General features: G+C 37.9%; 12 protein-coding genes and 1 non-coding gene across 13 annotated transcripts; 7 read left to right on the top strand and 6 right to left on the bottom strand.

Annotated features, from left to right (window-relative positions):
* Positions 1–559: 559 nt before the first annotated feature.
* Positions 560–2,062, top strand: EHD3 (mitochondrial 37S ribosomal protein mS47; the record flags this gene model as incomplete). The annotated part of the gene is made up of 1 exon (XM_056232416.1): positions 560–2,062. One exon carries the CDS (start codon positions 560–562, stop codon positions 2,060–2,062), a length of 1,503 nt encoding a protein of 500 aa, XP_056086698.1.
* Positions 2,063–2,338: 276 nt separating this feature from the next.
* ARO3 (3-deoxy-7-phosphoheptulonate synthase ARO3) lies at positions 2,339–3,451 on the bottom strand (the record flags this gene model as incomplete). Its single annotated transcript, XM_056232415.1, has 1 exon — positions 2,339–3,451. The coding sequence occupies one exon, from the start codon at positions 3,449–3,451 to the stop codon at positions 2,339–2,341; it is 1,113 nt and encodes a 370-aa protein (XP_056086697.1).
* Positions 3,452–3,785: 334 nt separating this feature from the next.
* Positions 3,786–3,941, bottom strand: CPP3 (cysteine-rich palmitoylated domain-containing protein CPP3; the record flags this gene model as incomplete). Its single annotated transcript, XM_056232414.1, has 1 exon — positions 3,786–3,941. The coding sequence occupies one exon, from the start codon at positions 3,939–3,941 to the stop codon at positions 3,786–3,788; it is 156 nt and encodes a 51-aa protein (XP_056086696.1).
* A 285-nt stretch (positions 3,942–4,226) lies between these two features.
* Positions 4,227–4,298, bottom strand: Skdi_4.trna7Q. Its single transcript has one exon. It is a non-coding gene; the product is annotated as a tRNA-Gln (tRNA).
* A 1,515-nt stretch (positions 4,299–5,813) lies between these two features.
* On the top strand, positions 5,814–8,168 carry LYS14 (Lys14p; the record flags this gene model as incomplete). Its single annotated transcript, XM_056232413.1, has 1 exon — positions 5,814–8,168. One exon carries the CDS (start codon positions 5,814–5,816, stop codon positions 8,166–8,168), a length of 2,355 nt encoding a protein of 784 aa, XP_056086695.1.
* Positions 8,169–8,822: 654 nt separating this feature from the next.
* Positions 8,823–9,782, bottom strand: MRH1 (Mrh1p; the record flags this gene model as incomplete). The annotated part of the gene is made up of 1 exon (XM_056232412.1): positions 8,823–9,782. The coding sequence occupies one exon, from the start codon at positions 9,780–9,782 to the stop codon at positions 8,823–8,825; it is 960 nt and encodes a 319-aa protein (XP_056086694.1).
* Positions 9,783–12,899: 3,117 nt separating this feature from the next.
* Positions 12,900–13,496, top strand: PST2 (flavodoxin-like fold family protein; the record flags this gene model as incomplete). Its single annotated transcript, XM_056232411.1, has 1 exon — positions 12,900–13,496. The coding sequence occupies one exon, from the start codon at positions 12,900–12,902 to the stop codon at positions 13,494–13,496; it is 597 nt and encodes a 198-aa protein (XP_056086693.1).
* Positions 13,497–13,748: 252 nt separating this feature from the next.
* On the bottom strand, positions 13,749–14,114 carry MIX14 (Mix14p; the record flags this gene model as incomplete). Its single annotated transcript, XM_056232410.1, has 1 exon — positions 13,749–14,114. The coding sequence occupies one exon, from the start codon at positions 14,112–14,114 to the stop codon at positions 13,749–13,751; it is 366 nt and encodes a 121-aa protein (XP_056086692.1).
* A 210-nt stretch (positions 14,115–14,324) lies between these two features.
* Positions 14,325–15,839, top strand: RAD28 (Rad28p; the record flags this gene model as incomplete). Its single annotated transcript, XM_056232409.1, has 1 exon — positions 14,325–15,839. One exon carries the CDS (start codon positions 14,325–14,327, stop codon positions 15,837–15,839), a length of 1,515 nt encoding a protein of 504 aa, XP_056086691.1.
* Positions 15,840–16,723: 884 nt separating this feature from the next.
* On the top strand, positions 16,724–19,780 carry REG1 (protein phosphatase regulator REG1; the record flags this gene model as incomplete). Its single annotated transcript, XM_056232408.1, has 1 exon — positions 16,724–19,780. The coding sequence occupies one exon, from the start codon at positions 16,724–16,726 to the stop codon at positions 19,778–19,780; it is 3,057 nt and encodes a 1,018-aa protein (XP_056086690.1).
* Positions 19,781–20,303: 523 nt separating this feature from the next.
* Positions 20,304–22,988, top strand: VPS54 (Vps54p; the record flags this gene model as incomplete). The annotated part of the gene is made up of 1 exon (XM_056232407.1): positions 20,304–22,988. The coding sequence occupies one exon, from the start codon at positions 20,304–20,306 to the stop codon at positions 22,986–22,988; it is 2,685 nt and encodes an 894-aa protein (XP_056086689.1).
* Positions 22,989–23,351: 363 nt separating this feature from the next.
* NSI1 (Nsi1p) lies at positions 23,352–24,869 on the top strand (the record flags this gene model as incomplete). Its single annotated transcript, XM_056232405.1, has 1 exon — positions 23,352–24,869. The coding sequence occupies one exon, from the start codon at positions 23,352–23,354 to the stop codon at positions 24,867–24,869; it is 1,518 nt and encodes a 505-aa protein (XP_056086688.1).
* Positions 24,870–25,331: 462 nt separating this feature from the next.
* Positions 25,332–26,142, bottom strand: RPS11A (40S ribosomal protein uS17; the record flags this gene model as incomplete). The annotated part of the gene is made up of 2 exons (XM_056232404.1): positions 25,332–25,757; positions 26,098–26,142. 2 exons carry the CDS (start codon positions 26,140–26,142, stop codon positions 25,332–25,334), a joined length of 471 nt encoding a protein of 156 aa, XP_056086687.1.
* Positions 26,143–26,284: the final 142 nt, after the last annotated feature.

The raw sequence follows: 26,284 nt of genomic DNA, 5'->3' as shown, positions 1-26,284 counted from the left end.
AGTAATAAAATTTTTTTCATAACACCCAGGCATTGCAGCTAACATACTTCCAGCATTAACATTGCAATACTCGTTATTTGTCAACTATACTGACTCAAGAGTATGACTAATATGTTATGTCCTCCTTAATAAACCCATTTATCGGTTCCATTGCCTAAATTGACAGTAATCCAAGTAAGGCCTTACTTATATTGTCGCCCATAGTGTTACTTGAATTTTTTCACATGTAGTTTCTCAAAGTCAATGGCTTAAACGTCCTCCCTTAAGGCAGTGATGCTGCAGTCTATTTATACTTAAACAACCACGTAGGATCTCGTCCAAACTGGGCTGTCTCCTGCATTTTGTACCAACTTTCTCTTGTTTGGCAATACTTCCCCGGGTTATCTCTCCGCACGTTGTAATTGGAGAAGCAAAGAAGGCTAGGCCAGGCAAAAGCGTCAGAGGCTCGGAGCTAAGGCTTGATGGGGTAATTGGAACAACAAGCAACAAGTGTTTACCCCTGTACGCGTATTGGAGTCGTCATTTATATCATACTTGATTTTGCAAAACGCTACTGATGATGCTCAGAAACACTTTGAAGTTTGTTCAGTCGTCATCTAAATACGGATATAATACTGCTATACGCACATTGATGAATACTCAATCACACTTAAATGGCGCTGCTGGCCCTTCTGTACTATTTGCAGTACAGGACACTGCCAGAGTTATCACATTAAATAGGCCTAAGAAGCTCAACGCCTTGAACACAGAAATGTCAGAATCTATGTTTAAGACCCTAAATGAGTACGCAAAAAGCGACACTACTAACTTAATCATTTTGAAGTCTTCGAACCAACCACGGTCTTTCTGTGCCGGTGGTGATGTTGCCACTGTTGCAGCATGTAATTTCAACAAAGAATTTGCCAAATCTATTGAGTTTTTTACCGATGAATATTCTCTGAACTTTCAATTAGCAACTTATCTGAAACCAGTTATAACTTTTATGGACGGTATTACCATGGGCGGTGGTGTTGGTTTATCTATTCATACGCCTTTTAGGATTGCTACGGAACACACCAAATGGGCCATGCCTGAGATGGATATTGGCTTTTTCCCAGATGTGGGCTCAACCTTTGCTCTTCCCAGAATCCTAACTTTGGCTAACTCAAACTCACAGATGGCTCTGTATTTATGTCTTACAGGAGAAATCATAAATGGGGCAGACGCCTATACCCTAGGTTTAGCATCTCATTATGTTGGCAGTGGTAATTTAGATGCTTTACAAAGAAGATTGGGTGAAATTAGCCCTCCTGGGAGTAACGGTTCACAATCTGCAGCCTTCTTTAGAATGGTCAACGAATCCATTAATGAATTTCAATCTCCTTTGCCCAGGGATTATGTTTTCAAATACTCTAATGAAAAATTGAACGTAATTGAGGCTTGTTTCAATGTGCCCAAAAATGGTACTATTGAAGATATTATGAGAAATTTGAGCGAATATGAAGGTTTTACGGAAGGTAAAGTTTTCGCACAAGAAATTAAATCGAAGTTGTCCACCAAATCACCATCATCTTTGCAAATTGCATTGAGATTGATGCAAGATAATTCTAGAGATCACATTGAGTCTGCAATCAAAAGAGATTTATATACAGCAGCTAACATGTGCGTGAACCAAGATTCTTTAGTGGAATTTTCAGAAGCCACAAAGCATAAATTAATCGATAAACAGAAGGTACCTTATCCATGGACCAAGAAGGAGCAATTATTTGCATCTCAATTGACATCTCTCACGTCTCCTAAACCAACATTACAATTATCGTTATTAAAGAATACTTCCAATGTTACTTGGACGCAATACCCCTACCATTCGAAATATCAATTGCCTACAGAAGAGGAAATTGCCGCCTACATCGAAAAAAAAGCTAATAATGATACTAACGTTAAAATCACTGTAGAAGACGTAATAAACCACTTTGCTAATGTGAGTCCCTCTAGAAGAGGGAAATTGGGTATTCAATCATTATGTAAGGCTGTTTGTGAAAGAAAATGCCAAGAATTCAATGGCGGATTAAGATGGAAATAAAATCTTAGTATAACAACCGCACACTGAAACGAGTTGCGCCAGACATTATATGCATGTAAATAATAAAAATTGGGCATAACGTTATATTCTTAGAATATTTGTGTATGGATGTTTATTTGATGATACATAAAAAGCTGTAATTTCTGTTCCTTTTTGTGAATATATTCTTGAGAAGAGAAAAAAAAAACTTGAATGTGATAAATATACTTCAGAAGAAGAACTTGCAGAGATGATGTTGAGATTAAAGTGTATTCGCATTTTTCACATATTCGAAGTTTATTTCTTTGAGGCTTTTCTTCTGTTTCTGACACCTTCCGCCAATAGCTCCAATACTTGTTCGGTGCTTTCCCAACCAATACAAGCATCAGTAACAGAGCAACCATATTTCAAACCTTCTCTCCCATTTTCTTCAGGAATGTCTTGTCTACCTTCATTTATGTTAGATTCAATCATGACACCGCACAGACTGTTCTCCCCCTCCGTTAATTGATCGTAAATACATTTGGCGACTTTTGGTTGATTCTTGAAATCTTTATTGCTGTTGCCGTGAGAGCAATCAATCATAATTCTTTTCTGAGAATCATCGGTCAGGCCAGCTTTCTCTAATTGCTTCTTGGTGTTTTGAACATTTTCTTTGTCGAAGTTAGTACCGTTCTTACCACCTCTCAAGATCAAAAAAGTATCTTTGTTACCCTCGGTACCTACGATAGCAGTAACACCTGGCTTTGTAACAGAAAGAAAGTAATGCTCGTGTGCGGCAGCCCTCATAGCATCAATGGCGACTTGTAAACCACCATCAGTACCATTTTTGAATCCAATAGGGAAAGACAAACCAGATGCTAATTCTCTATGTAGTTGAGATTCAGTAGTCCTGGCACCGATGGCACCCAAGGAGAAACAATCACTTAAGAATTGTGGAGAAATGGTGTCCAACATCTCACCGGCAATGGGTAGTTTTTCAACTAGTTTTATGAACATCTCTCTGGAAATCCGTAAACCCTTATTAATTTGGAAAGAGTTATTCATATCAGGATCGTTAATTAAACCTTTCCAACCTACGGTGGTCCTTGGCTTTTCTAAGTAAGCTCTCATAATAATTAACAAGTCCTTGGATAACTTTTCTGAAACCTCAGCCAACCTGTTGGCGTAATCGTAAGCGGCCTTGGGATCATGTAGAGAACATGGGCCGATGACAATGACTAAACGGTCATCCTTACCATTCAATATATCACAGACAGCATCTCTTGCTTTGATAATATTTTCTTCACCCTTAGCGGATATAGGAAATTCATGTTGAAGCAGATCTGGGGGAGTCAATGGATCATAACCTTTGATTCTCCAGTCTTCTAAACGTTTTCTGTCACCAGCGTGATCGTTTTTAATGAACATATTTTTGAGTAGGTGATTTGCTGATAAGAATATGTGTTATATAAGAAATATAAAGGAGAAGAAGTGTAAATAAGAGAATAAAAAAGAGGAAAAAGAAAATGCAATCATTTATAACACACATACGTTTTTTCCACTTCGACCAGTATCGTTTCCGATGTGACTAATAATGTCAGCACTGGAAAAAAATCAAACAAAAAAATGAAGAAATAGACTGACCGCTTTTCAGTATTAAGTCACTATTAACGATCATTTTAAAAGAAATATGTTCGTGTTCTTTTTTCAGCGGCTAAATAATAGTGTTCTTTCCATAACCACCTCGATCGTCAACCGGGAATCAGAAAACGTCACAACATAGATTAATTAAACAGAGGCAGCAGAGGAAATGACAACAAGTTCTGCAGCAGCCACCAGATTCTCTCTGAGGAGGGGGCTGTTGAACATAAATCGGTTGTTGTTGTGGGGCGTAGTGCATATTTTGATGATGTCTCATTTATTTGTTGTATCTGATGTAGCCTGAGTTATTTGATCAGTTGAAATTCGGTAATATCAATGTAGATAATCTAATGGAAATGCCATTAGATTAAGAAACTGACAAGGACTGAAAAGGAAAGGGGGAAATGAAAGTGATACTTGTAAAACTCTTAAGTAGTAATGATCCTCATTTTCTCGGCCTTTTGTTTTTCAGGGTATTTCATACATGCAAGAGGCTGTGCACTTCTGAGCAGAGAGAAAAAAGAAATGAAGGGGCGAGAGGGTTAAGAATAAAGTAAAAATAAGGTCCTACCCGGATTCGAACCGGGGTTGTCCGGATCAAAACCGAAAGTGATAACCACTACACTATAGGACCCTAAAATCCATGATTTGATGATATTCATTAAGGCAAGGCTTATTAGTACCCGTTGAATATCGAAGAAGCCACTAACCGGGCCGTTCAAACAGTAGGTGCAGGCAGTGTGAAGTTGAAGGACTATATTTAAACGTTAAATCAGAGCTCCTATATGAAAGATATTGGTCTCGCCACGCTAACCTCTCAGATTTATATTGAGCTTATTGATATGTTCAATCGGCGTGGGCTTCATATACCTTTCTTTTGCAGTGCAAGATTTTCTTTTATTCCTAATTAACAGCACAAACTACCAACAGCTACAAACAGACTAATGATCATCAACAGAATATGTTGAAGACAATAAAATCGTGGGCAAATATTGATCCTTTTACATTCTCAACTGTAGGATTCCAGCCTTCACTAAAGTCGATGACAATTTGTGTCTTACTTTGATTATTGTTCCAACGGTTGCTTGCATAGGGAATAAAGTGCGGGCAACTTAAATTATATTGTATTTGTATCATCCATTAACATGATATTTTACGCAATCATGAGGCAGCTCGAGGTAAGAAGCTTGGCTACATGGGCGGCATGTGAAGAAGAAGAAGGCAATACAAGTGTAAGGAAATATTGCATGCAACAAGGTTTCTTCATAGCTATAGTGATGTATTGGCATTTTTTCGGCTAAATTGTTTAACATGTACTTCAACTCATTTTCCACATAATCTTTTCTGTGCATATGTACCAATTTTTCCTTTCTCGGCTGTTCCGGAGCCCTAGCAACCTTTAATTCCTAAATTAAAGTTTGCTTCTGATAAGTTTTCAGTTAGACATTGGGTGGCTCCAGCTAGCCTCAGGTATGGGTAGATAGTAAGGCTTCGTTTTTTGAAGGATTCAAAAAATTGGAACAATGATAAATCGTGGTCACAGGACAAGGTATATAGAATAACATTAAATGGTCAGCGACGCCAATGCTGCATTTTCAAATAGAACAGTCAAAGGAGTGCCAATCCTCGTAAGAGTGGGAAATATCCTTATAGAAACCACTGAACCGCCCCATATTCTAAGAAATAACTGAAACCAAAAAAAAAAATTCTTATTCTGTTGGATAGCGAACATTTGTAAATTGATTGTACGTTATCATTTTTTGGCTCAAAGGCATCTATCGTAACTATAAGTACAGGCTCGATTTCGGCCACCTAAGTGTGTGAAAGAGGTCGGGTCAGCCAAGTCAGCCGTACAAGAAATGGTCTATCATTCTGCACGGATACGCGACGTGACCCAAATGGAAAAAAATGACACTGGAAAATTTCCTGAGGAATTTCAAAAGCATAATCCTATGATTTAGGCCTATTCGAATGCTCATTGTTCTGCATTACCACGGTAAAGGCAAACAAGAAAAGCCCAGCAGAAGTGGTCACGTACCTAGAGGAATTACTTTGAAGGTTGCTGGATAAATTTTCCGTTTTAGCTCTGATTCACCCTTATCTCTTCGCTTTTACGTCGTTTTGGTATAAGATCCGTTTTTTTGCAACAATGTTCGAATCTGTCAACTTGGATGAAAATTCCCCAGAAGATAAGGAACTGACTAAAGTTCTGTCCCCACCGGGTAGTTCTATTTCTCCAGCTTCACTAGATAGTAGTTCATCATTCACGAATAGTAGTGAGCGATACAATACTTCGACTAGTTGTTTTGAACCAAAAAGTAATTTACCTTCGTTATCATTTTTAAATGCCAGAGCGGGATCTTTAGGTGCCATATTCAATCATAAACAGATGACCCCACCTTCTGGCTCCAACATCAGAAGCGAAAATGTCAAATCAACGACGAGTAGTAATAACAGCAGTGACGGTAATGAAAATGCAGGACATCCTACTAGTTCACTGCAAAATGAAAATGGACATTCTCCCTTGACTCCAAATTCAGCCGTAACTTCGACTGTTACAGATAAAAAGGGGAATACAGTCAAACGGAAATATTCCAGAAATGGGTGCTCTGAGTGTAAGAGACGAAGAATGAAATGTGATGAAACCAAACCCACCTGTTGGCAGTGCGCAAGATTAAACCGTCAATGTGTTTACGTCTTGAACCCCAAAAACAAGAAAAGAAGAACATCTAATACGAGTAGGGTAAAGGAATTCAGAAAGCTGGCTGCTGATCACGATGACGATCCCTCCGCTGATCACAAGCGTCAACATCCATCTTTTAAAGCTGAGAAAAAAGGATTAGTACGGCCAATCCCAGGTGAGGACTCTGCGGACACAAAGCCAATTATAGAAAGTGCCAAGAGCCTACCATTAAATGAAATAGAATCCTTAAATATTCCAAACCTTGACCTTACCGCCACTATGAATGGTTATGACGTTAATTTACTGATGCAAAACCTAAATGATATGGTCAATATGAAGCTTCACGACTCTTACCTATTGAATGAAGAATTGAAAGGGTTGGATTTACCCGACTTGGACATTCCTGAACTTCTGCCTGCACCGAATGCCAATAACACCGTACCAATATCCTTTTTGATGAATAATGTAATAACTTTTAATACGAAACTAAGCTCGTTCAAACTGGGTGGTATTCATGATAAATATTTAAAGATATTTTACTACGATTGTTTGGATTCTATCGCACCATTTTTCCAAAATCAAGGCAACCCCCTAAGAGATATTTTACTCTCGTTCGCCAAAAATGAAGCCTATCTTTTATCTTCCATTTTAGCCACAGGAGCATCCATAGCTTATAGAAAATCAAATGATCTAGAAGATGAGCGGAATTACTGTGCGTACTTGTCACACTGTCTAAGCCTCTTGGGAGAACAATTCAAAAATGAATCAAACGTTTTGAATAGAATAGAACCTATTATTCTAACCGTAATCATGCTTGCATGGGATTGTATTTACTCCATGAACTCCCAATGGAGATCTCATTTAAAAGGTGTCACGGACCTTTTCAAAAGAATTAATGCCGGAAACTCATCAAAAGTGCTTAACGTTGCTAAATGCTGGTTTAAAGTCATGGAAACATTTGCTAGCATAAGTACAGTATTTGGTGGATCTTTAATTGATAATAATGATCTAGATGCCATCTTTGATCCATATGATTACCAATACGTCGACTCATTAAAGTTCCTGAATATCATGACTCCACTAAATGAATTTAATCTTTTAAGAGGTCATAAAGAGGATTTTGATCTTGTTATCAAGGAAGTTTTCAAATCACTAAATACTATCAGATCGACTGAAAAAGGTTACTTTTCAAAAGAAGAAGGTTTGTTTACCAAAAAATTAGACTACCTACTTTTGTCATCTCAGCCTTCACCCGAAAAATTCAAAGATCATATATCATATTTCAATACCCAGAAAATACTAGTAGAGATTGACAAACAACTAGATTACGAATTTATTGACAATTCGGGGATTATACCGTCAGATAATCAATCACATCCTAAAATAAGTAATATTCATGATAATGCCATTGATATGGTGACATTGAAGAACGGTGAGGAAATCGCCATCAGCTGGTATGATATTTCGCATCAGACTCAAGTTTTATCCTTCTTGTTGATTGTATTATTAAAGCTTTTAGGTATACCGAAAGAATCAATTACTGTTCAACAAGTTGTCAAAAAGATCATGTCATTTTTCAAGTTTTTAGATAGCGACTCACCACCACAAAATTCAAGAACCTGTTATTGCAATTTTGCCGTTTTGATTGCTGGGTTAAATGCCATGGACGAGGACACACGGGCAATTGTTAAAAGATACTATAAGATTAATGGTGGAAAATTTCAAAGGCTCACAGAACATAACCTTAATAGACTGGAAAAAGTTTGGCATGGTAAAAACCAAAGTTACAGGTTAGAAGAACAAGATGTTCTTACATGGTAGTCATTTGTTTACATAATCACTTCGTCAGAAAGACGGATTTGCACATCGCGTACGGAAGGCGACACTGACACTTCAAGGCTCCGTGACATTTTTTTTTTTTTTTTTTTTTTTTTTTTCTTTTTTTCATGTTAATGAAGAACAATGCGTGGTAAAGGCAATGCCTTTTTTCTTATTGTAAGAATAAAAACTCTCCATAACAATAGTATTAAGGAGGTTTATTATCAAATATTAAAATAACTATTAAAGTGATACAAATATATATATAGATGACGATGGGTATAAAGAGCTCGCTTCTAATCAACTATACGTTCCTTGATCAAAATGCATTAAGCAAAAGACTGCTATGGCAGCATAATTGCTTGACGAAATGGATTGAATGGATCCATTAAATTAAAAATGAGTCTAGAATTGCACTTTATATGATAGAAAATAAAAATTCGACAAAAGATGGACAATTTAACGAACCAAAATAGTGAAACGTCTGGAGAATAAAACAAAAGATGATAAAAATTGTAGATGGAATAGAACAACCTTGTCAAATAACCAATAAAGACAATTTTATTCATTGATAGGAATGGTCCGAAAAAAATAGAAAATTCTTCAAAAATGATTGAGGCAGAAGAAAAAAGATTCATGACTAGTGTGACGATTAATCTATTCGTCAGACTTCTTGGATTTCTTGGACTTCTTACTCTTCTTAGACTTCTTCTTGTCTTTACCCAACTTTGGGGTAGGAGCAGGTTTTGGACTGGCAACTACAGATCTTGGAGCCATGACTGCTTCAGCATCACTAGGACCGAAGTGGTAACCCAACTTCTCAGCACCGAAATGATTGATAATTGGAACCAATAGGGTTGGAATGAAACACATTAGAATAAGATCGATGATACCATAGAAGATACCGGCAGAATCTGGTTGCAAAACGTTACCACCGTCAGTGATACCGAAACAGGTTGGGTAGGCAATAATCCACAAGAACATGATGATGCAGAAGAAAATTAGGAAGGTCAATCTGATATCGTTAGCCTTTTGCTTCACCAAGTTGTAACTGGTAGTCATAACACTGATGCTAACGACAATAGCAGCACCAAGACCGATAGTGTAGTAACCCCATTTGTAAGTGGAGTGAACACAAGCAGCAATCAACCAACAGACAGTAAAAAACTCAGTAATACAGACATTGAAGGCCAGTTGCCAAAATGGTGTACCAGCAAGCATACAGATTTGAATAATAGGCCATGGCAAAGCTAAGAACCAACCGACATATCTAGAGTAGAAGATTTGTCTGTAACCTGGATGTTCCTTTTGAGTGGAAGTTTGGACATGATTGTACTTAGCCCTAACTGGAATCCAACCCAAGTTGGAAGCCATGGTGAAGTAGGCAATACACATAAAAAAGTTTGGAGCAATACCGGTGAGGTAGAAAAATCTGTCATTAACTGGTTTTCTGAACATTAACAAAGTTAAAATCAAACCGAATAATAAATAACAACAGAAACATGTCCAGAACCAATCGGAACCACGACTAGTGATATGGAAATCCGCACCGGTTGGAGGGTTGAGCTTGATGGCTTCGTTACCACCTCTTTTAATTAAAGTTTCAAAGGTAGACATTTTTTCTTCTTTTGTTCCGTAGGTTAAAAGAAAAGGATTAGATATTAAGTGAAAATTAGATATTAGTTGAAATTAAAGCAAAAAATTAATGTTAAAATGGGGTCAAAAAATTAGAATGTAGAAAGAGAAAAAGTTATCGAAATAATAATTTTTTGTTCGAGGAAACTTTTTTTTTCTTTTCTGGAGATCTTTATTATTCTTTTTTCTTCACGATGCTTCTTAACAATAAGGACAAAAGATAGTGACAACGATCTAAGAGGTAAAATTAAGTTTAAATAAAATAAAAAAAATAACTTCTAAGCGGAAAAGAAGAAATAGAGAGAAATGGAAAGGATGTGAGGATAATCTTCTAAAGTAACAAAAAAGATACTACTTATAAATGAAGAAACCAGGTGAAGAGATCCTTTGTTTTACGAAGACAGTATTTATACATTTCCCTTCATGTCCATGTGTGATAAAATCACTTCTAGAATTAAGCTGCTTTTCTGGCATCCTTGTGCAGTCTTTACTGTCAATTATTTACATCTTGACTGATTCGTATGAGTGTTTATTTCCATTTTGCCTTTTTTGTCCAGGAAAACTAGAAATGCCGACTTTCGGTTAACAAAAAAAGTCCTTGTGAGGGAAAAAAAACGCTATTTTTCTGCTTACTGCACTAAGAGTTAGCCGGAGAAGACCAAACTGGGAAAGGGATGGGATAGATGAAGACGAAGAAGATTAAGTAAAAAAGGTAAAGCGAGGCGAGATGATGACAAGTGATATATTTTTCATGCCCTTTTTCATTTTACCTATTACCGTAAACTGATATATTTCTTAAAGGAGAAATAGCAAAGTGGTTGAGGTTTGGGTCTCCTGCAAAAGCGGACTACAATCGCAAGTTGCGTCCACCTCTCGAAATAATAATTCCCTCCATCGTCCTCTTACTAGCACCGGCACCGTTCTTTTTCAGTTTATTTTTCAACTCCGTTGTTGAATTACGTATTACTTTTTCTGGTTAGCGCTAAGATGAACAGCACTAAGAAGTAATGATTGAATTTTTAGTATTTGATGACTGGCTGTTTATTCAATAGGACGCCTTGATAATTCCGTCTGTTACTCTCTCGATTTAAGAGGCAACGGTAAAAGATGGCCCATTTTCCAGCTTGGAAAAAGTCCGCTGATAGCATCCGCATGTCTGACTAAGCTCTTTTTTTTAAGCGCCCTTGTCTCGAGGGGAAAAAAGGGGAGCGATTGCTTTTATTAGCCTAAATTAAACAGAAGAAGATTACTTAAGAACCGGTGGCATTGGGCCTCTTCTTATCATTCCCCGAGCGACGATAAAAAAAAGTAATACACTTACAATACCTAGCTAATCCTAAACAGTGCGTCAAATTTGTTTTTCTTGTGTTCCTAGTTTTTTACTGCACCATCTTACCTTAGTCCATTGAAGAGAGATGACGGTAAAGGTGGGAGGGTACAAAGAAAGAAAAAGCTCTCATACTATAGCGGAAATCTGCTGCTACTTTTGCATGACGGCATACTTTCCAATTACTCTTTTTTTTACGCAGTATAGCAACGATAAACTAAAGCCGCCCGGAAACAAGATTAAGAGCAAATGAAAGGACGTTCCTTATGGTATAAACAAAGTCTTCCATTTCTTTTATAATACTCTACTTATATATAATAGAAAATATAGGGATTTACCATGTTGATTATTACACGCAGCATTTAGCGTATGATTGTGTGTCCCGAATCCCTCGTTTTTACCCAATGAAGCAAATTAGAACGGTCTTTTTATAAAAGCTGTGCTTCTCTTTCGGGGTAGTTGTTCCGTGAAATCCGTAGATGGGAATAAGAAGAGCAAGAACCCTTTTTTTCTGAATAATCCGAGAGTTTGACCACATGCAAAAAACAACGCAAAGACGGCGGCGGGCCAAACAAAAAAAAGTCGCTCAAAGCAATGAAATGCCTTACCGCGTTCCCCAAAACAAATAAACAAACAGAGCAACCAATCTGCGTAGAACCTAACCCAAAGAACGCAGGAGGATTTGAAGTCCAGGCAGTTCTTCCTCGCTTAGACTCCTATACGGAACTTAGTTTGCAAAAAGAGACGTAGGATCTAATGTGTTTACAGTTCTTTTCTGTGTCTTACTTCTCTTCGTGGGCGGCACAGAAATTTAAAAACAAAATCAGGAAATACGAGCACCGAGCATAATTTTACGTTCTAATTCTGCTTTTTTCTACGTAATGTTCCCACTTTTCACAACTTGCACAAGTTTACAATTCTTGCACTTTCTTCATTGACTAAATCCCCCTCCATTGGGCATTTGGATGTGGGCGTCTTCTCATTTATTTTACACGCCACTATAATCGAGGAGTCTTTGCTGTGAACACTGATGCCCGGAGAAACATGATCAGAAAAATTTTTCTCCAGTGAAAAGTTAATGGCTAGTCTGTAAACACACTAAAGTATTCCTATTCATAGCATCGGAGCTCTTAAGAAAAAAAATAGAATGTTTGGCCTCACGACACACCTGTCCTTGAGATAACTTGCCTAGTTTAATGTGTCCGACTTAAAATCTTGCTGCCCTTCTTGCCATTTTTTTTTATTTTATATTTCAGTAATCATTTCTTGTTTTCAAATATCAATTGAAGAAAGAAAAAAAATATGTTAACTAAACCCTACATAATGGAGATCAAGCGTCATTTCGGCGTAACCTCTGCATAAGAAATTTAAGTAGTGCGTCTCAGCGCCAAAGTAAAACCTTCTTGATGACAATTGAGGAAATCCACATTACGTTGAGGCTTGTCATTCTATTCTGACTAATATAATATTAATGTACTATCATTGCCGCACCGTACAACACGTTACCCTCTTATGTCTCGTCTTACTAAAAAATTATTAATACTGCGGGGCTGCATCCGCCCTGCGTATTCACAGGCTTTGACTTCGCAGCGACCCCTTCCGCACGATTGAGATTACTCTCACTCTCTCTCTAAACAACAAAGAAAACTATATAAGTTGATAGCTGATGAAGCGAGGTAGTACCTACCCCTTTTCTAGGATATTTGTAATAGGGCAATTATATAGAATATTACGGTCCCCCCTCTCCTAACTAAAAACAACAATTGAACACCATGCCAAGAATCGCTATCATCATTTACACACTATATGGTCACGTTGCTGCCACAGCCGAGGCTGAAAAGAAAGGCATTGAAGCTGCCGGTGGATCCGCAGACATTTACCAGGTCGAAGAAACTTTATCTCCAGAGGTCGTCAAGGCCCTTGGCGGTGCTCCAAAGCCAGACTACCCAATTGCCACCCAGGACACCCTGACGGAGTATGATGCCTTCCTGTTCGGTATCCCAACAAGGTTTGGTAATTTCCCCGCTCAATGGAAGGCTTTCTGGGACCGCACCGGAGGGTTATGGGCCAAGGGTGCTTTACATGGTAAAGTTGCTGGTTGTTTCGTCTCCACTGGGACTGGTGGTGGTAATGAAGCTACTATTATGAATTCTCTATCTACCTTGGCTCATCATGGTATCATCTTTGTTCCATTGGGTTACAAGAACGTTTTTGCGGAATTGACTAATATGGACGAAGTACACGGTGGTTCTCCATGGGGTGCAGGTACTATCGCTGGCAGTGACGGTTCAAGATCTCCTTCCGCCTTGGAATTGCAAGTACACGAAATTCAAGGTAAAACTTTCTACGAAACCGTTGCAAAATTCTGAACGTCTTTTTTTTTTTTTTAATTCTGTTTAGCTCTTCGTTTCTTCACAGAGACGAGATCTTCTTTTTAACTTTATTGCCATACTTCATGATGAAAAGATGTCAAGACGTATGTATAAATATCTTTAAAAAAAATATGTACACTCTCAATTCAGTATTTTTTGAAGTATTCTTCTTAAAAGTATTCACAGAAATATATATAACGTATAGACAAGGGTAAAAGAGGCGGAAATACAAGAATATGAGCTATCTATTTACTCCTTGATTAATTCAAGGTTCACTCCTTTAATTGATGGCTTAATATTCTTGTTTTCAACTTGTGATTCTGCACAGTTCCTTAAATCCTGTAAGAATCCCAAACAATTTTCAGCTATAGTTTTACTATCCATATTATCACGAATGCATCGCTCATATTTTTTCATTGGCTCACTACACTGCCTCATGATACTTCTCACACTGGGCACTTTTTCTTTAATACATTTTGATAGCGTCAATCTTCCGTCTTGACACTTTGCTGGATTTTCCTCATTATCTCTTATGCATTTATGATACTGCAAGAACTCTTGTGGGCAGTTTGCCACAACGTCTTCTATAATAATCTCATCCAAAATATCAGACATCTTTTTTCACTGTCTTTATTTCATTTTCCCGGTCATCTGTAAGGACATGTTCATATATCAAGGGGAGCCTTTACCTTTGTTTAGGATGTTTTTTCAAATGAAGGGAAAAACAAATTTCCGAAATTCGGATGTACTTCAAGGCATCGATCGATAGGTCATCTCTTAAATAAGATAAACCACAACTTACTCTGTGCAAATAGCTTGATGGTAATGGATCCATTTTTACAATACAGGTTGGGTACAATCTCGTTCGACGATTTTCATAGGAGGGTTATTCAAAACGAATTCGAGAGGATTCTCGAAGATCCTTCATTAAACTTGAAAAATTATCGCTTCAATAAGTGGTCCGGTTATGATTCAAGCAAAGGAACTTCATTAAATATAGGTGTTACTTGTCTGGACGTTGACAATACTGGTCAAGTGCTATTAGGTGGTGGAGATGACGGATCACTTTCCATATGGGGTTTGGATGAATCATCGCATCAGAATGATGAAGGTGAACAGGAACTGATCAATAAAAGACTAAATTACATCAAGCGACAGCCTCACCAATCTGATAATGAACAGACACAAACACCAAGCCGTAAAAAAAAGAAATCACGAATGCACGATGGTGGTGCTACAAGATTAGTACACAGTTTTCAAACTCAAAGGAATAAATATCGGATGTATAGACAATCTAACACACCAATTTCCAGCCGAACATCGGTCATGTTAAATGCGGCTAATTCTCAAACAGATAGCCCGCTATTGGAAACCGATGCTGGAGGTTCAATATCTCATCATAAATACGGGATCACTACTTTAAAATGGTACAGGACAGATAACGGCATGTTTTTTACTGGATCTAACGACAAGACCGTAAAGATATGGGACACGAACAGGTTTGAACCAGTTCAAAATATAAGTTTAGGGTACAGAATAAACCAAATCGATAATAATATTGCCAATGACAGCTCCTTGCTTGTCGTAGCAAGTGAAGACTACTATCCAAGAATGATTGACCTGAGAACCATGAACTCAGGAATCACCACACTCGGGATGGGCAATAAGACACGAATGCAGTCCGAAATTTCATGTTGCAAGTTTAACCCGGTGAGGGAACAAATCGTCGCATGTGGTGATACGGAGGGCGGTATAAAGTTATGGGACCTAAGAATGAGGAACAGGCTGTATTTAGAATTGAAAAGAACTAGAGAAGGATTTAAACCTATAAACAGCGATGATAACAACGGAAGCGATGTCTACTTTGGTTCCAACGAATTGAAAGCTCATTTGAGATGCTGTAATGACATTGTTTGGAACGACGAGGGCTCAGAACTATGTTCAATTGGCACGGATGGAAAATTAAATATTTGGAGGCCATTTACAGAAATCTTTCAATTAGACGGTATAGCGAGTTATAGACAGCTGGGGCCACAGGATTTAAGTCGTATAAAATACAAGAAAAGAGTTTCTCAGAGGCTACTTTGGTTTGATAAGTTTCTACTATGTATTTCTGACAATGGAGAAATAGAAATATACAATACGGAGGAAGAGAAACTATGGAACAAGCTCGAATACCCGATGGGACATAATCAAGTAAAAAAGAACCAGGCGTTGCAGTGCCAGTTTAGTTCCATGACCTTGCAAACAAATATGATGAATTCGGTCGGACTCAGGTTGTTCTTCGGAACTAACAACAATGCCATTGGAAATGGGGGTTCCATTTTCGAGTGTTCGTAAATACTGAAGACTTACAACTAAAAGAGTAAGCCTCAGCGGTTCTTAGACTTGAAAAGTTGTTATGAGATATCGTTGTTATTACCCGGACAGCCCGTTCAAATCGCTCAGCACGAAATTCATATCTATAATCACGCTAAATTGCACCAATTGTAGGCTTGGGGCAGTATTGCCAAATAATCTTGCCTAAGATGATATGTTTTCCACAAATTATACTAGGACATAAATCCCATCTTGTTTCCTCAACATTGTTTGTCGTAGTGGTCTCTTTTCTGACATCGATATTTACTAGAGTCGGGTTAATTAGTTCCGGGCCGAAAGCTTTTTTATTCACTCTGTTTTTGTTTGCATTCAAAATCCACACTGGATATTAAAGGAAAGAACCAGTTCTGAGATTGTGTGTCAAGCCTTTTGAAAGACAAAACAGGAGAACAATAACGAGCCATAAGAGAAAGATAGATAGTCATAAGTACTCTATTTTTGAAATACCCCTATCAGGTCTTTTAAGGAACAAGAAAGAGACAGGAGAAGATACCATATAGGAGACGCGACTTCAAACGAAAAGCTTGAGAAAGGGTTATTGTTGAACATTAAGTACAAGGAAAGAAGTCACAACTAGAGTTCGTATTCTTTTCACTATTCTTCAGCTATATCAAGATATAGATATTTGCTCAATTTTATTTCTTTACCATTTAACATCACCTCCTCAAAGAGAAGTAATTGGTATACAACGTTTGCAAAGGTTAACTTTCGGCTGCTATAATTCCGACTATACATCTGGTGTTTTTACGAACGTGGAAAGTCGAAGATAACACAATTAAAGATTTTAAATCTTTAAAAGAAAAAAAGAAATTAAGGAATAGCATAAAATAAGGAGAACTAAAAAAATGCCAACAAATCTGGCGAATTACTTTGCCGGTAAAAAAGATACGGAAAATGAGCATGTAAATACAAATGCTAGTCACGAAAGTAACAAATGTAATGATAATGTTGCTGCTATCGATAACGACAATGACGGTGAAGATATGGGACCTTCAGTATCGATGGCTGTTCAAGCAAAAAATGATGATGAATTCCATAAATCAACTTTCAATCTGAAAAGAACAAGATCGATGGGCCTGCTCGATGAATATATCGATCCCACTAAGAAACTGTTAGGAAGGTCTGACGACTTATATGATGACGACAACGAATATTATGACAACTCATCTGACAATTCTTCAAGCAATTCTCCAGATGATGACTACGATGATGATTACCACGACCACTCAACTTCCGTTTCTCCACCATCTGCAGACAACGATAGCTACTTGATCCCACAGGATGATAATGACGTGGTGGTGGAACCGGAAAGACATGTAGATTACCTCTCACATAAGTGGAAGGAGTCAGAAATTTCCAACTCTTGGAAATATATTATCTTAAAGAAAAAGAAAAGAGATGTGGATCTAGTTAATGCTGCTAGACTAGAAAACGCCTCATGGAGAACATGGGCAAAGGCAAGAAATAATTTGAAAACGGTATCTCCAGAAGTGGTCAATTGGTCAAAGGATTCTGATGTCACGTGGCTATATGGTCCTATCGTTCGCGATTCTGAAGGCAATGCCCAAAGTGAGGAGGAGCATGATATAGAGAGGGGTTATGGTTCAGATGATGAAAATTCCAAAAGAATGTCAAATCCCACCAAGAAATCAAAATCACCAGCAACTGCTCCCAAACCTATTTTGAAGAAAAGGACAGTCACAGAAATTATAGAGGATAATGCTTTGTGGAAACTAAATGAGGCAAGGAAGCATATGACGGAGATGAAACATGCCTCAGTAATAATGGATCCCAACGGTAATAAAGACGTTCATGACGATTTTGATGCCTTAGCTGCCCAAGTTAATGCCCAATACTATCATTATCCAAAGAAATCAGACAGTAACGTTAGTTTGAAAAGTCAGCCTTCAGATAAAAACGACGCTTTTTCTGTCATACCGAATTCCTGGGAGGCAAATCCAAATGGCGACAATGATAGTGGCAAAGAAAATATGCTCTTGAAATCGGCCCTTCGTGTCCAAAAAAATCCGTCAATTACACATTCAGATAGAGGCATACTGAAGGATACAAGTGGTCATGTTTTAGCTGAAAATGTGGATTCCTCCTCACGTTCTGATCTCCAGCAATCCTCTTCATTTAAATCTAATTCCAACAGGGACAACGAAAATAATTCGATGGGATTATCGTCAATATTAACTTCGAGCCCAAGCGAAAAATCCAACAAGTCCACTAAAAACAGGCATATACATTTCAACGACAGAGTGGAACAATGTATGGCACTACGATATCCTGCATCACAATCGGAAGGTGGTGAAGGTGATGACGAAGGCAGAGAAAGCGTTGATGCTGACAATAATGCGAACGTTACCACCATAAACAACAACAGGATGCCATTGTTAGCTGCTCAACATGAATCTACTACAGCCAACTCTGTATCGAACCACCGTGATAACGATACGAGCGACGATGATTCTACATCACCATCATCATCGTCATCTCATTCGGAAGATGAAGAACATGGCGGTCTCTACATTAATGCTAGATTTTCAAGAAGATCTGATTCTGGAGTTCACTCTCCAATAACAGATAACTCCTCTATAGGGTCATCTGTCACTTCCAGATCTCATGTGCGTCCCATAATAAAGCTACTTCCCGATACGACTCTAAATTATGGATCTGACGAAGAATCCGATAATAGCGAATTTAATGGCTATGGTAATGCTGTCTCGCATAACGTCAATACTTCTAGAGGTTATGATTACATATACGATTATAATTCGGTTTACACTGGCGATACCTCTAGTTTCTTGCCAGTAGATTCATGTGATATTGTAGATGTTCCAGAAGGAATGGACCTGCAGACGGCTATTGCCGATGACAATGCATCTACCTATGAGTTTAGCAATGCTGTAGAGTCCAAAAAAAAACATGATCCACAACCGCATAAAGCTTCGACGAATGATACTGATCATCAACATGGATCACACATGCTATTATATGACGATGATAATTACAGCTCTTCGTCAGATAGTGAACAACAGTTTATTGAAGACTCCCAGTATAATAGTAGCGATAACGAAGAGGAAGAAGATGGTAACGACCATGTGGTAGATGATAACCAAGACGAAGGATTATCACTGAGGAGAACCTTGTCGTTAGGAAAATCTGGATCTACTACTTCTCTACGCAATATGGCACAACCACCTTGTTCAGCAGTTCCTTCTTCTCAGTCCAAAAATCCCAAGAATTTTATAGAGGGAACAACTGACGTTAACAAAGATTCACAGCAGGCTGTTAGGCCGTATCCACTAAAACGTAATTCTTCTTCGGGAAACTTCATATTCAATTCAGAGAGTGAGGAAGAGAGTAGCAGTGATGAGGAACAGGGGCTAGTACCAATAACCAATCAATTGGATAAAGGAGTTACTACAAAAAGCGATGCAGTCTTCAACCCAGCAAACATCCGAGCTCAAAAAGAGACACCTCCCCCAAAGCCGCCAAATGCATCCGATAGCTCACAAAGCTTTAGAATTGTAAATAATACTCCTTCACCTGCCGAAGTGGGATCCAGTGATGTTGCCATAGAAGGTTACTTTTCTCCAAGAAATGAATCAATTAAGTCTGTTGTTTCAGAGGGACGTATAATAGACCATCAGGACCACTCAGAAATGGACAATTTGACTAAAGGATTTGAAAACTGTCATATAAATGATGTAGACAAGACAAAAAACAAAAAAGTTGATAATGTCCAAATCACAGGGAAAGAGACTTCTATGACAGATGCAAGTAACGAAAGTCTACAAAAAGTAATGCAAAATGCAAAAGGTATGGCAAGCAAGTACTTGCATCCGTGGAAAAGAGCTGATGAAAGGCAACGAGAAAGCAGTAGCAGTAGCAGTTAAAAAAAGATTCTCAAGTTTGAAAAATGAAAGGAAAGTAAAAGTTCATGAATGTGGATCAGTACCATCTTTACAATCCGAGAAAGCTGCACCAGCTAGGGTCGTCAAGGACGAAATGTAAACACCGAAATAGTTATTTACGTACTCAATTATATTAGCTTTGGGTTTCTAAAATTTCTCTATATTTCTAGAATGTATGACATTTTTGTATAAGAACTGATTGACCTGCATCATAGAATGTGGGTTGTTCATGTTAGCAACTAACCGTATGTGTCAAAAGGAAGTATTTAGTATTTATTCGTGTCGAACGATTTTCATGTTGACCATTGTTGATATTTTACTCTTCGATCTTTAAAGGGTTTTTTCTAAGGAAAAAAATCAAACATCAATCTTGAGAAAGGAAAAATTAAAACCTTACACAGGTTAACTTCAGGCAGCACAGCTTACCTCCATTGGCACCATTGGCACCATCGGCAATCTAGAACGGTTATAAGAACAGTTCAAATATTTTGTGAATATTTGGAGGATGTCCATAAATGAAGCATCTCAGAATAAAGGTCAGGAACTTCGAAAAGTAGGCGGCCGTCCCACAATTGTCGTTCCTGAGGGATCACCCTCCAGGAATAGCGATGCTGCCTCTTTTACTATAGAAGGAGACACCTCTCTTAATGATGATCTTTTAAGTATGTCCGGCAGTGTGACACCAAGAGCGAGAAGATCTTCCAGAATGAGTCTAGATTCAATAACGCCGCGAAGAAGCTTTGACTCGAGGACCATATCTGTTGCAAATAGTAGATCATTTGGATTTGAGAATGAAACACACAGTGGATCCATGGATTTTTCACCATTGGGGAATAATTCTGTTTATGAAATCGTGATGAATACAAGAAGAAAGAACTGGCTCAATTATCCCACTATTGCAGATATTCCGCCCGTCAGCCTGAGCAAAAATGACCTTGATGATCACTGGAAAACCCACGTGAGGGACTACGTCGAAAACATCAAAGGTGAATATCAAATATTTCAAAGCACAAATAACATAAGAAACATGAATCAAATGGAGCAATTGAAAGAACTTCGCGAGGAAGACAACAAAAATAAGGAGCCATTTGAAGAAACCCTCAGACAAGGCGATTCCGATTTAATAAGTAATATACCCAGCTTTTATTTCTCAGATAGATTCCAATTAGATAACCCTCGAACGTTCCATAAAGTTTTAGACGCAATCGACTTGTTTTTAACGAAGTTAGATATGAAGAAACAAACGCAAAGAGAAGAGGCATTTTTTGAATTAAGGGACAAATTAAATGATTACTTGGATATCGTAGAAACATTGTTGGTTACAGAAATATCCAAGTCATCGCATAAATTTTTTCATGCACTAAGTGAAGTTGATAATATCCAGAAAAGAGCTTATGATACAATAAGTGAGCTGAAGGATTTGACACAAAACATCAGGACCATTGACGAAGAGAATATCCAAAAGAAAATACTGCATCTAGAAATGATCTTCAAAAGAAAAAATGTGGAGAAACTGGAACAAGGACTATTGCAAGCGAAACTAGTGTTAAGTAAAACGGATGAGTGTAAAGAGTTGTATAAGGAAGACAAATTTGATAGTTGTTTGGAATTGATAAAGTCTATCGATCATCTAATCAAGGGAGACGATACAAATAACGAGGATGTTCAAATCTGGACCCGCTCATGGCCTTATAAACTAACTAATTTGAAAATGATACCTGCCCTATCAGTAACAAGAGAGTTTTTAACGAATATGAAGATTGAAATAGGAGGGAAGTTCAGTCTACAATTATCAAACTTGCTTATAGACGATCTGAAGTCTTTCTGTGAAGCAATTAAGCCTAAAGAAACATTGTATAGGATACAAAATGGATCTAATGATAGAAAACAAACCGTATTCACTGATAAATTTTCCGCAGAGATAGATGAATTAATAGTCAAGCTTAATAGATGTGAAGAACTAACCAGTGCCTTCGACTTATATAGAGAAAGATCTATTGCGGAGCTCAAGACTGTTATAAAAATTTATCTACCAATGGAAAATGCATACTCGGCCGATAAAGATGTCAATATCAACGACGAAAAACAATATAACAATGGCTCCACGAGCGGATCCAAACTCTCACGGTTAATAAAGGAACAAACACCGGCCGAGTTTCAATCCATGCTTGTAAATATATTCACACATGCTTTAGAGGCTCTTCGAAGACTTTACGGACATCAAAAGTTGCTCCTAGATATTTCTCTTAACGAGCTAGCATCTGTGAAGAGCCCAAATGAAAACCAGCATAATATGATCACGCAGTTGGATATACGCACTAGTATCAACGAAATAATCAGAATTATTCAGCTGCGGACAGGTAAAATCATTGCCGTAAGAAGAGAATTGAATTTGTCGTTACGCTATGACTATTTCTTGAAGTTTTACGCTATATGTGTTCTTTTTATTCAAGAATGTGAAATATTAAGCGGTGAATTTTTGACGAAATATCTAAGTAATGTTTTAGCGTCTCAGATCAAGCATTATGCAAATGCACAAAGCTCGAAAAATTACCGCAATATAAAAAAAAAGATTGACGTCGAAAAATGGGTTCCATATATCGTTGATTCGTCCATCCAGAGCGATGTTAACGATATTATATCCAGTATAGACATAGACCCATTGAGATGGACAGCTATTTTGGACATGACACAAGGTTTCCACACTTCCAAGAATTTAGACGGAAATGAAGACAAAAGGAAAGATGAAGTGGATGAGGCATCCCAAGGTCACAGAAAGTCAATTGTTGTTGGCGATAAAACATTTGTGGCAAGTAGTTCTCTACTCACTGCCATTGAAACCATAAAAGAGTTGATGGTCCTTTCCACAAATCTCCCCTCCATATATTTACCGAATTTCGAGAAGCTGTGTTACGACGTTCTACAATACTATAATAGCAGCGCTATGGCTTCCGTCACGCAGCTTGGCAATTCACTTTTAAAAACGGGCAAAAACTTGTCTATCATGGGAGAGTCATTGGACTGTCTTGCTGAATTTGTAATTATAGTGCAAAGATTCTATCAGAGACTTTCCAACTCTAGCAAGGACTTTGAGCCATTTGGTCCGAGCCATTATACAAGCTTGTTGGATCAATACCAGGCTTCATCAAATAAAATATACATGGCCAATGCCCCTCCACCACCTGTGTGAATATAATCAAAAAGGGTTGAACTTCAAACTATGTATCGTATATATCTTCCCTCAACTAATGAAATCATTGATGTTAAATTCCGCCCTACCTACCTATTGTATACATGCGTTCGTTTCCTTAGGTCCAGGCGGTCAAAAAACGGCCAAGCAGCGAAAATCAAGATCAAAGTTTTTTATTTGTAGAGAAGGGAACTTTTACATCTGCTACAAAAACGCGCTCAAATTACCCCGGCAGTTGCTTCACAGCTCACCACCTACAGTAGTAACGTAAGCTCATTTCATAACATAGTTGGGTAGAATAGCATTGGTTCAACCAGCAAGCGGGCAAGTGTTTCTGATCCATCGTTAGGAGGAAAAGATATAATGGATAGCGCGTTAAGTTCAGCCGTTACAAATTTCCAGAACCATAAAGATTCTAAGGAATCTGTAGAAGAGGCAGTACTGAAATACGTTGGGGTTGACATAAAAGATCATGGCAAAAAGATTAAGAAGAAATCTAAAAAGCATGATAAGAAAAAAAAACACGATTCGAAAATGTCCCATGGGGATAAGGACACGACTATAGATTTGTATTTGAAAACATCTGATGTGAACAATTCACGCAAATTGGATGATATTGGATCAGGCTCCGTTGCTATGGCCGCAATTGCTGCTGCATATAACAGTCCGGCAAAGGAGAAGCACAAGAGAAGTCATCATAAAGGGACTTCCAATGGTAAGTCAGAGAGAAGGAAATACCACAAATCGAAAAAATCCAAAGAGAGGAAGGCAAAGATAAAAATGGTCCTGGATCCAGAGTTAACAACACTAGACGATGCCATGACAGCACCATCCTCGTTCTCACCCGATGACCTCATTGCTGAAACAGCTTTTGATAAATATGTTGATGCTGAAAAAACATACTTGGTTAAACACCCAAATCAACTGGCACAAGTTGACGAAAATACTGAAGAAAAGGATGTCAATAATAACAATATCACTTTTTCGAGAATATACACCGAGTTGGGTGAAATTCCTAACGATGGCAGCTACATCAAGCGAACGGCAAAGCTGCCCAAAAAATATGCCAATTTAGAGGTGTCACAACCGAGGCTGGATCAGGAGAGAGAGGGTATTGAATTACTGCGATCAGATGTTGTTAAGGCGTCCGTAGTTGACGGTGCTATCACAAAATCTGTTGGGAGGAAATTTAGTCTCAACGAGGAGAACGCTTTGGATCAATTTATTGAAAAATACATGCAAATAAGAAACTTAGATAGACGCCAAATGTGTGAGAGAATTTGGTCTACTGACGGTGTCATAAGAGATGGATTTTGGGCAAATATTAGCAAAGTTTTGTCTTATAGAACCAGGTCTTCAATTTATAAGCATATAAGAAGAAAATATCATATTTTCGAGCAGCGTGGGAAGTGGACGCCAGAGGAAGATCAAGAACTTGCGAGACTATGTATGGAAAAGGAAGGTCATTGGACTGAGGTAGGGAAATTTCTTGGCAGAATGCCCGAAGATTGCAGAGATCGTTGGAGAAACTATATGAAATGTGGTTCAAAAAGGGGCTCCAAAAGGTGGTCAAAGGAAGAAGAAGAATTACTTACCACGGTAGTAAACGAAATGATTGAAGAAGCGCACAGCTATCAAAGAATGAAAGAAATAGAGGCTGCTGATAAAGATGATGAATACAATCAAATGTATACCAGGGGCCCGAAGGGAAAGAAGATTAGCGATAATCCTACCTTTAAGGATATGATTAATTGGACTGTGGTCAGTGAACGCATGAGTGGAACAAGATCCCGTATACAGTGCCGCTATAAATGGAACAAATTGGTGACTGATGAGGCGGCTAAAAGCGTGTTGAGTATTCCCTTCTCTGAAAAAAAATGACTACTACAACATTTGAAGCAGTCAACTGAAGTAGCTTATTCAAATATTGATTGGAATGGCTTAGCCGCCTCTAAATCCGGCTCTTCCAGAACTGGTCATGAACTAAAACTATGTTACGAGCAGATGAGGGAAAGGGTTCAAGACTGCAAAGAAATATCTACAGCTGACGCGATCAGGTTATTGCTAGGACGAATGAGTTGAGAAAGGATAGGGACTGACAGAACGCACACACACACACACACACACACACGCATATATATATATATATAATGAATAAAAGGTGCATCTACTGATTCGTAGCAAAAGTTAATAGTACAGAATCACCAAATAATCACATGCATTGAATTGTAACACCTTTACTTTTGCAGAATTGGAGATTATTGAATTTATATTTTTAATACATTATACAAATAATTATAAAATAAACATTTATGTAAGTTTTACCCCGATCTTACAATCAGGTTAAAATTTAGCAAATTGTTTGTTAGCCTTACCAGTAGCAGCAGAGACCTTGACGACATTGAATCTAACAGTCTTGGAGATTGGTCTACATTGACCAACGGTGACAATGTCACCAACTTGAACACGAAAAGCTGGGGAAACGTGAACTGGGACATTCTTGTGTCTTTTTTCGTATCTGTTGTACTTAGGAATGTAATGCAAGTAAGCTCTTCTGATGACAATGGTACGGTGCATCTTGGTGGAGACGACGGTACCAGTCAAGATCTTACCACGGATGGAAACTAAACCAGTGAATGGACATTTCTTGTCAATGTAAGAACCTTCAATGGCGGTCTTTGGGGTCTTAAAACCTAAACCGGCATTTTTGTACCATCTCTTAGTTCTCTTGGAAGTCTTAACCTTTGGGTTGTTGAAGATGTGTGGTTGCTAAATAAAAAAACACATGATACAAACGTTAGTAAACTTATTCGCATAAAGGAAAAATAGGAGAAATTTTACTCATAATCATATATCTCAAGGTTAACTCTGTAAAATTTTGTTCTGAAGATCTTTACCCCTCAATCAATGTTCTGTTCATCATCAATAAGAACATGGTAAACGTTGAATGGTGAATATTATTCACGTTGGGCACCATTAAAGTATTTGCTAAATCCTCATACGGTCTACAGATACTTCCATAGCCATCTGTTTACACCATCCGCAAAGTTATTATAATGGTAAAATTTCATTACGTCCTTTTGATAGACTATTGCTGTTGAATGCATACCTTTTGAAAAGCTCTTTCAGATTGAACGGTTAATTCAGTAGACATTTCGCTGGTTGTTTAAGTACCTTTTCGACGTTTTAAACAGTATATTACAATTAATACCAAGATGTAGATATGTCACTTTTTTGACTGGTTCTACTACTGTCGGCAATTTTGAAAAATGCGTATAGCTGTGGGAAGCTTTCCA

Source organism: Saccharomyces kudriavzevii, assembly GCF_947243775.1.
Source record: "Saccharomyces kudriavzevii IFO 1802 strain IFO1802 genome assembly, chromosome: 4".
NCBI classification, from domain to species: domain Eukaryota; kingdom Fungi; phylum Ascomycota; class Saccharomycetes; order Saccharomycetales; family Saccharomycetaceae; genus Saccharomyces; species Saccharomyces kudriavzevii.
The sequence above is the reverse complement of the archived record's forward strand: the minus strand, read 5'-3'. Positions and strand labels throughout refer to the sequence as shown.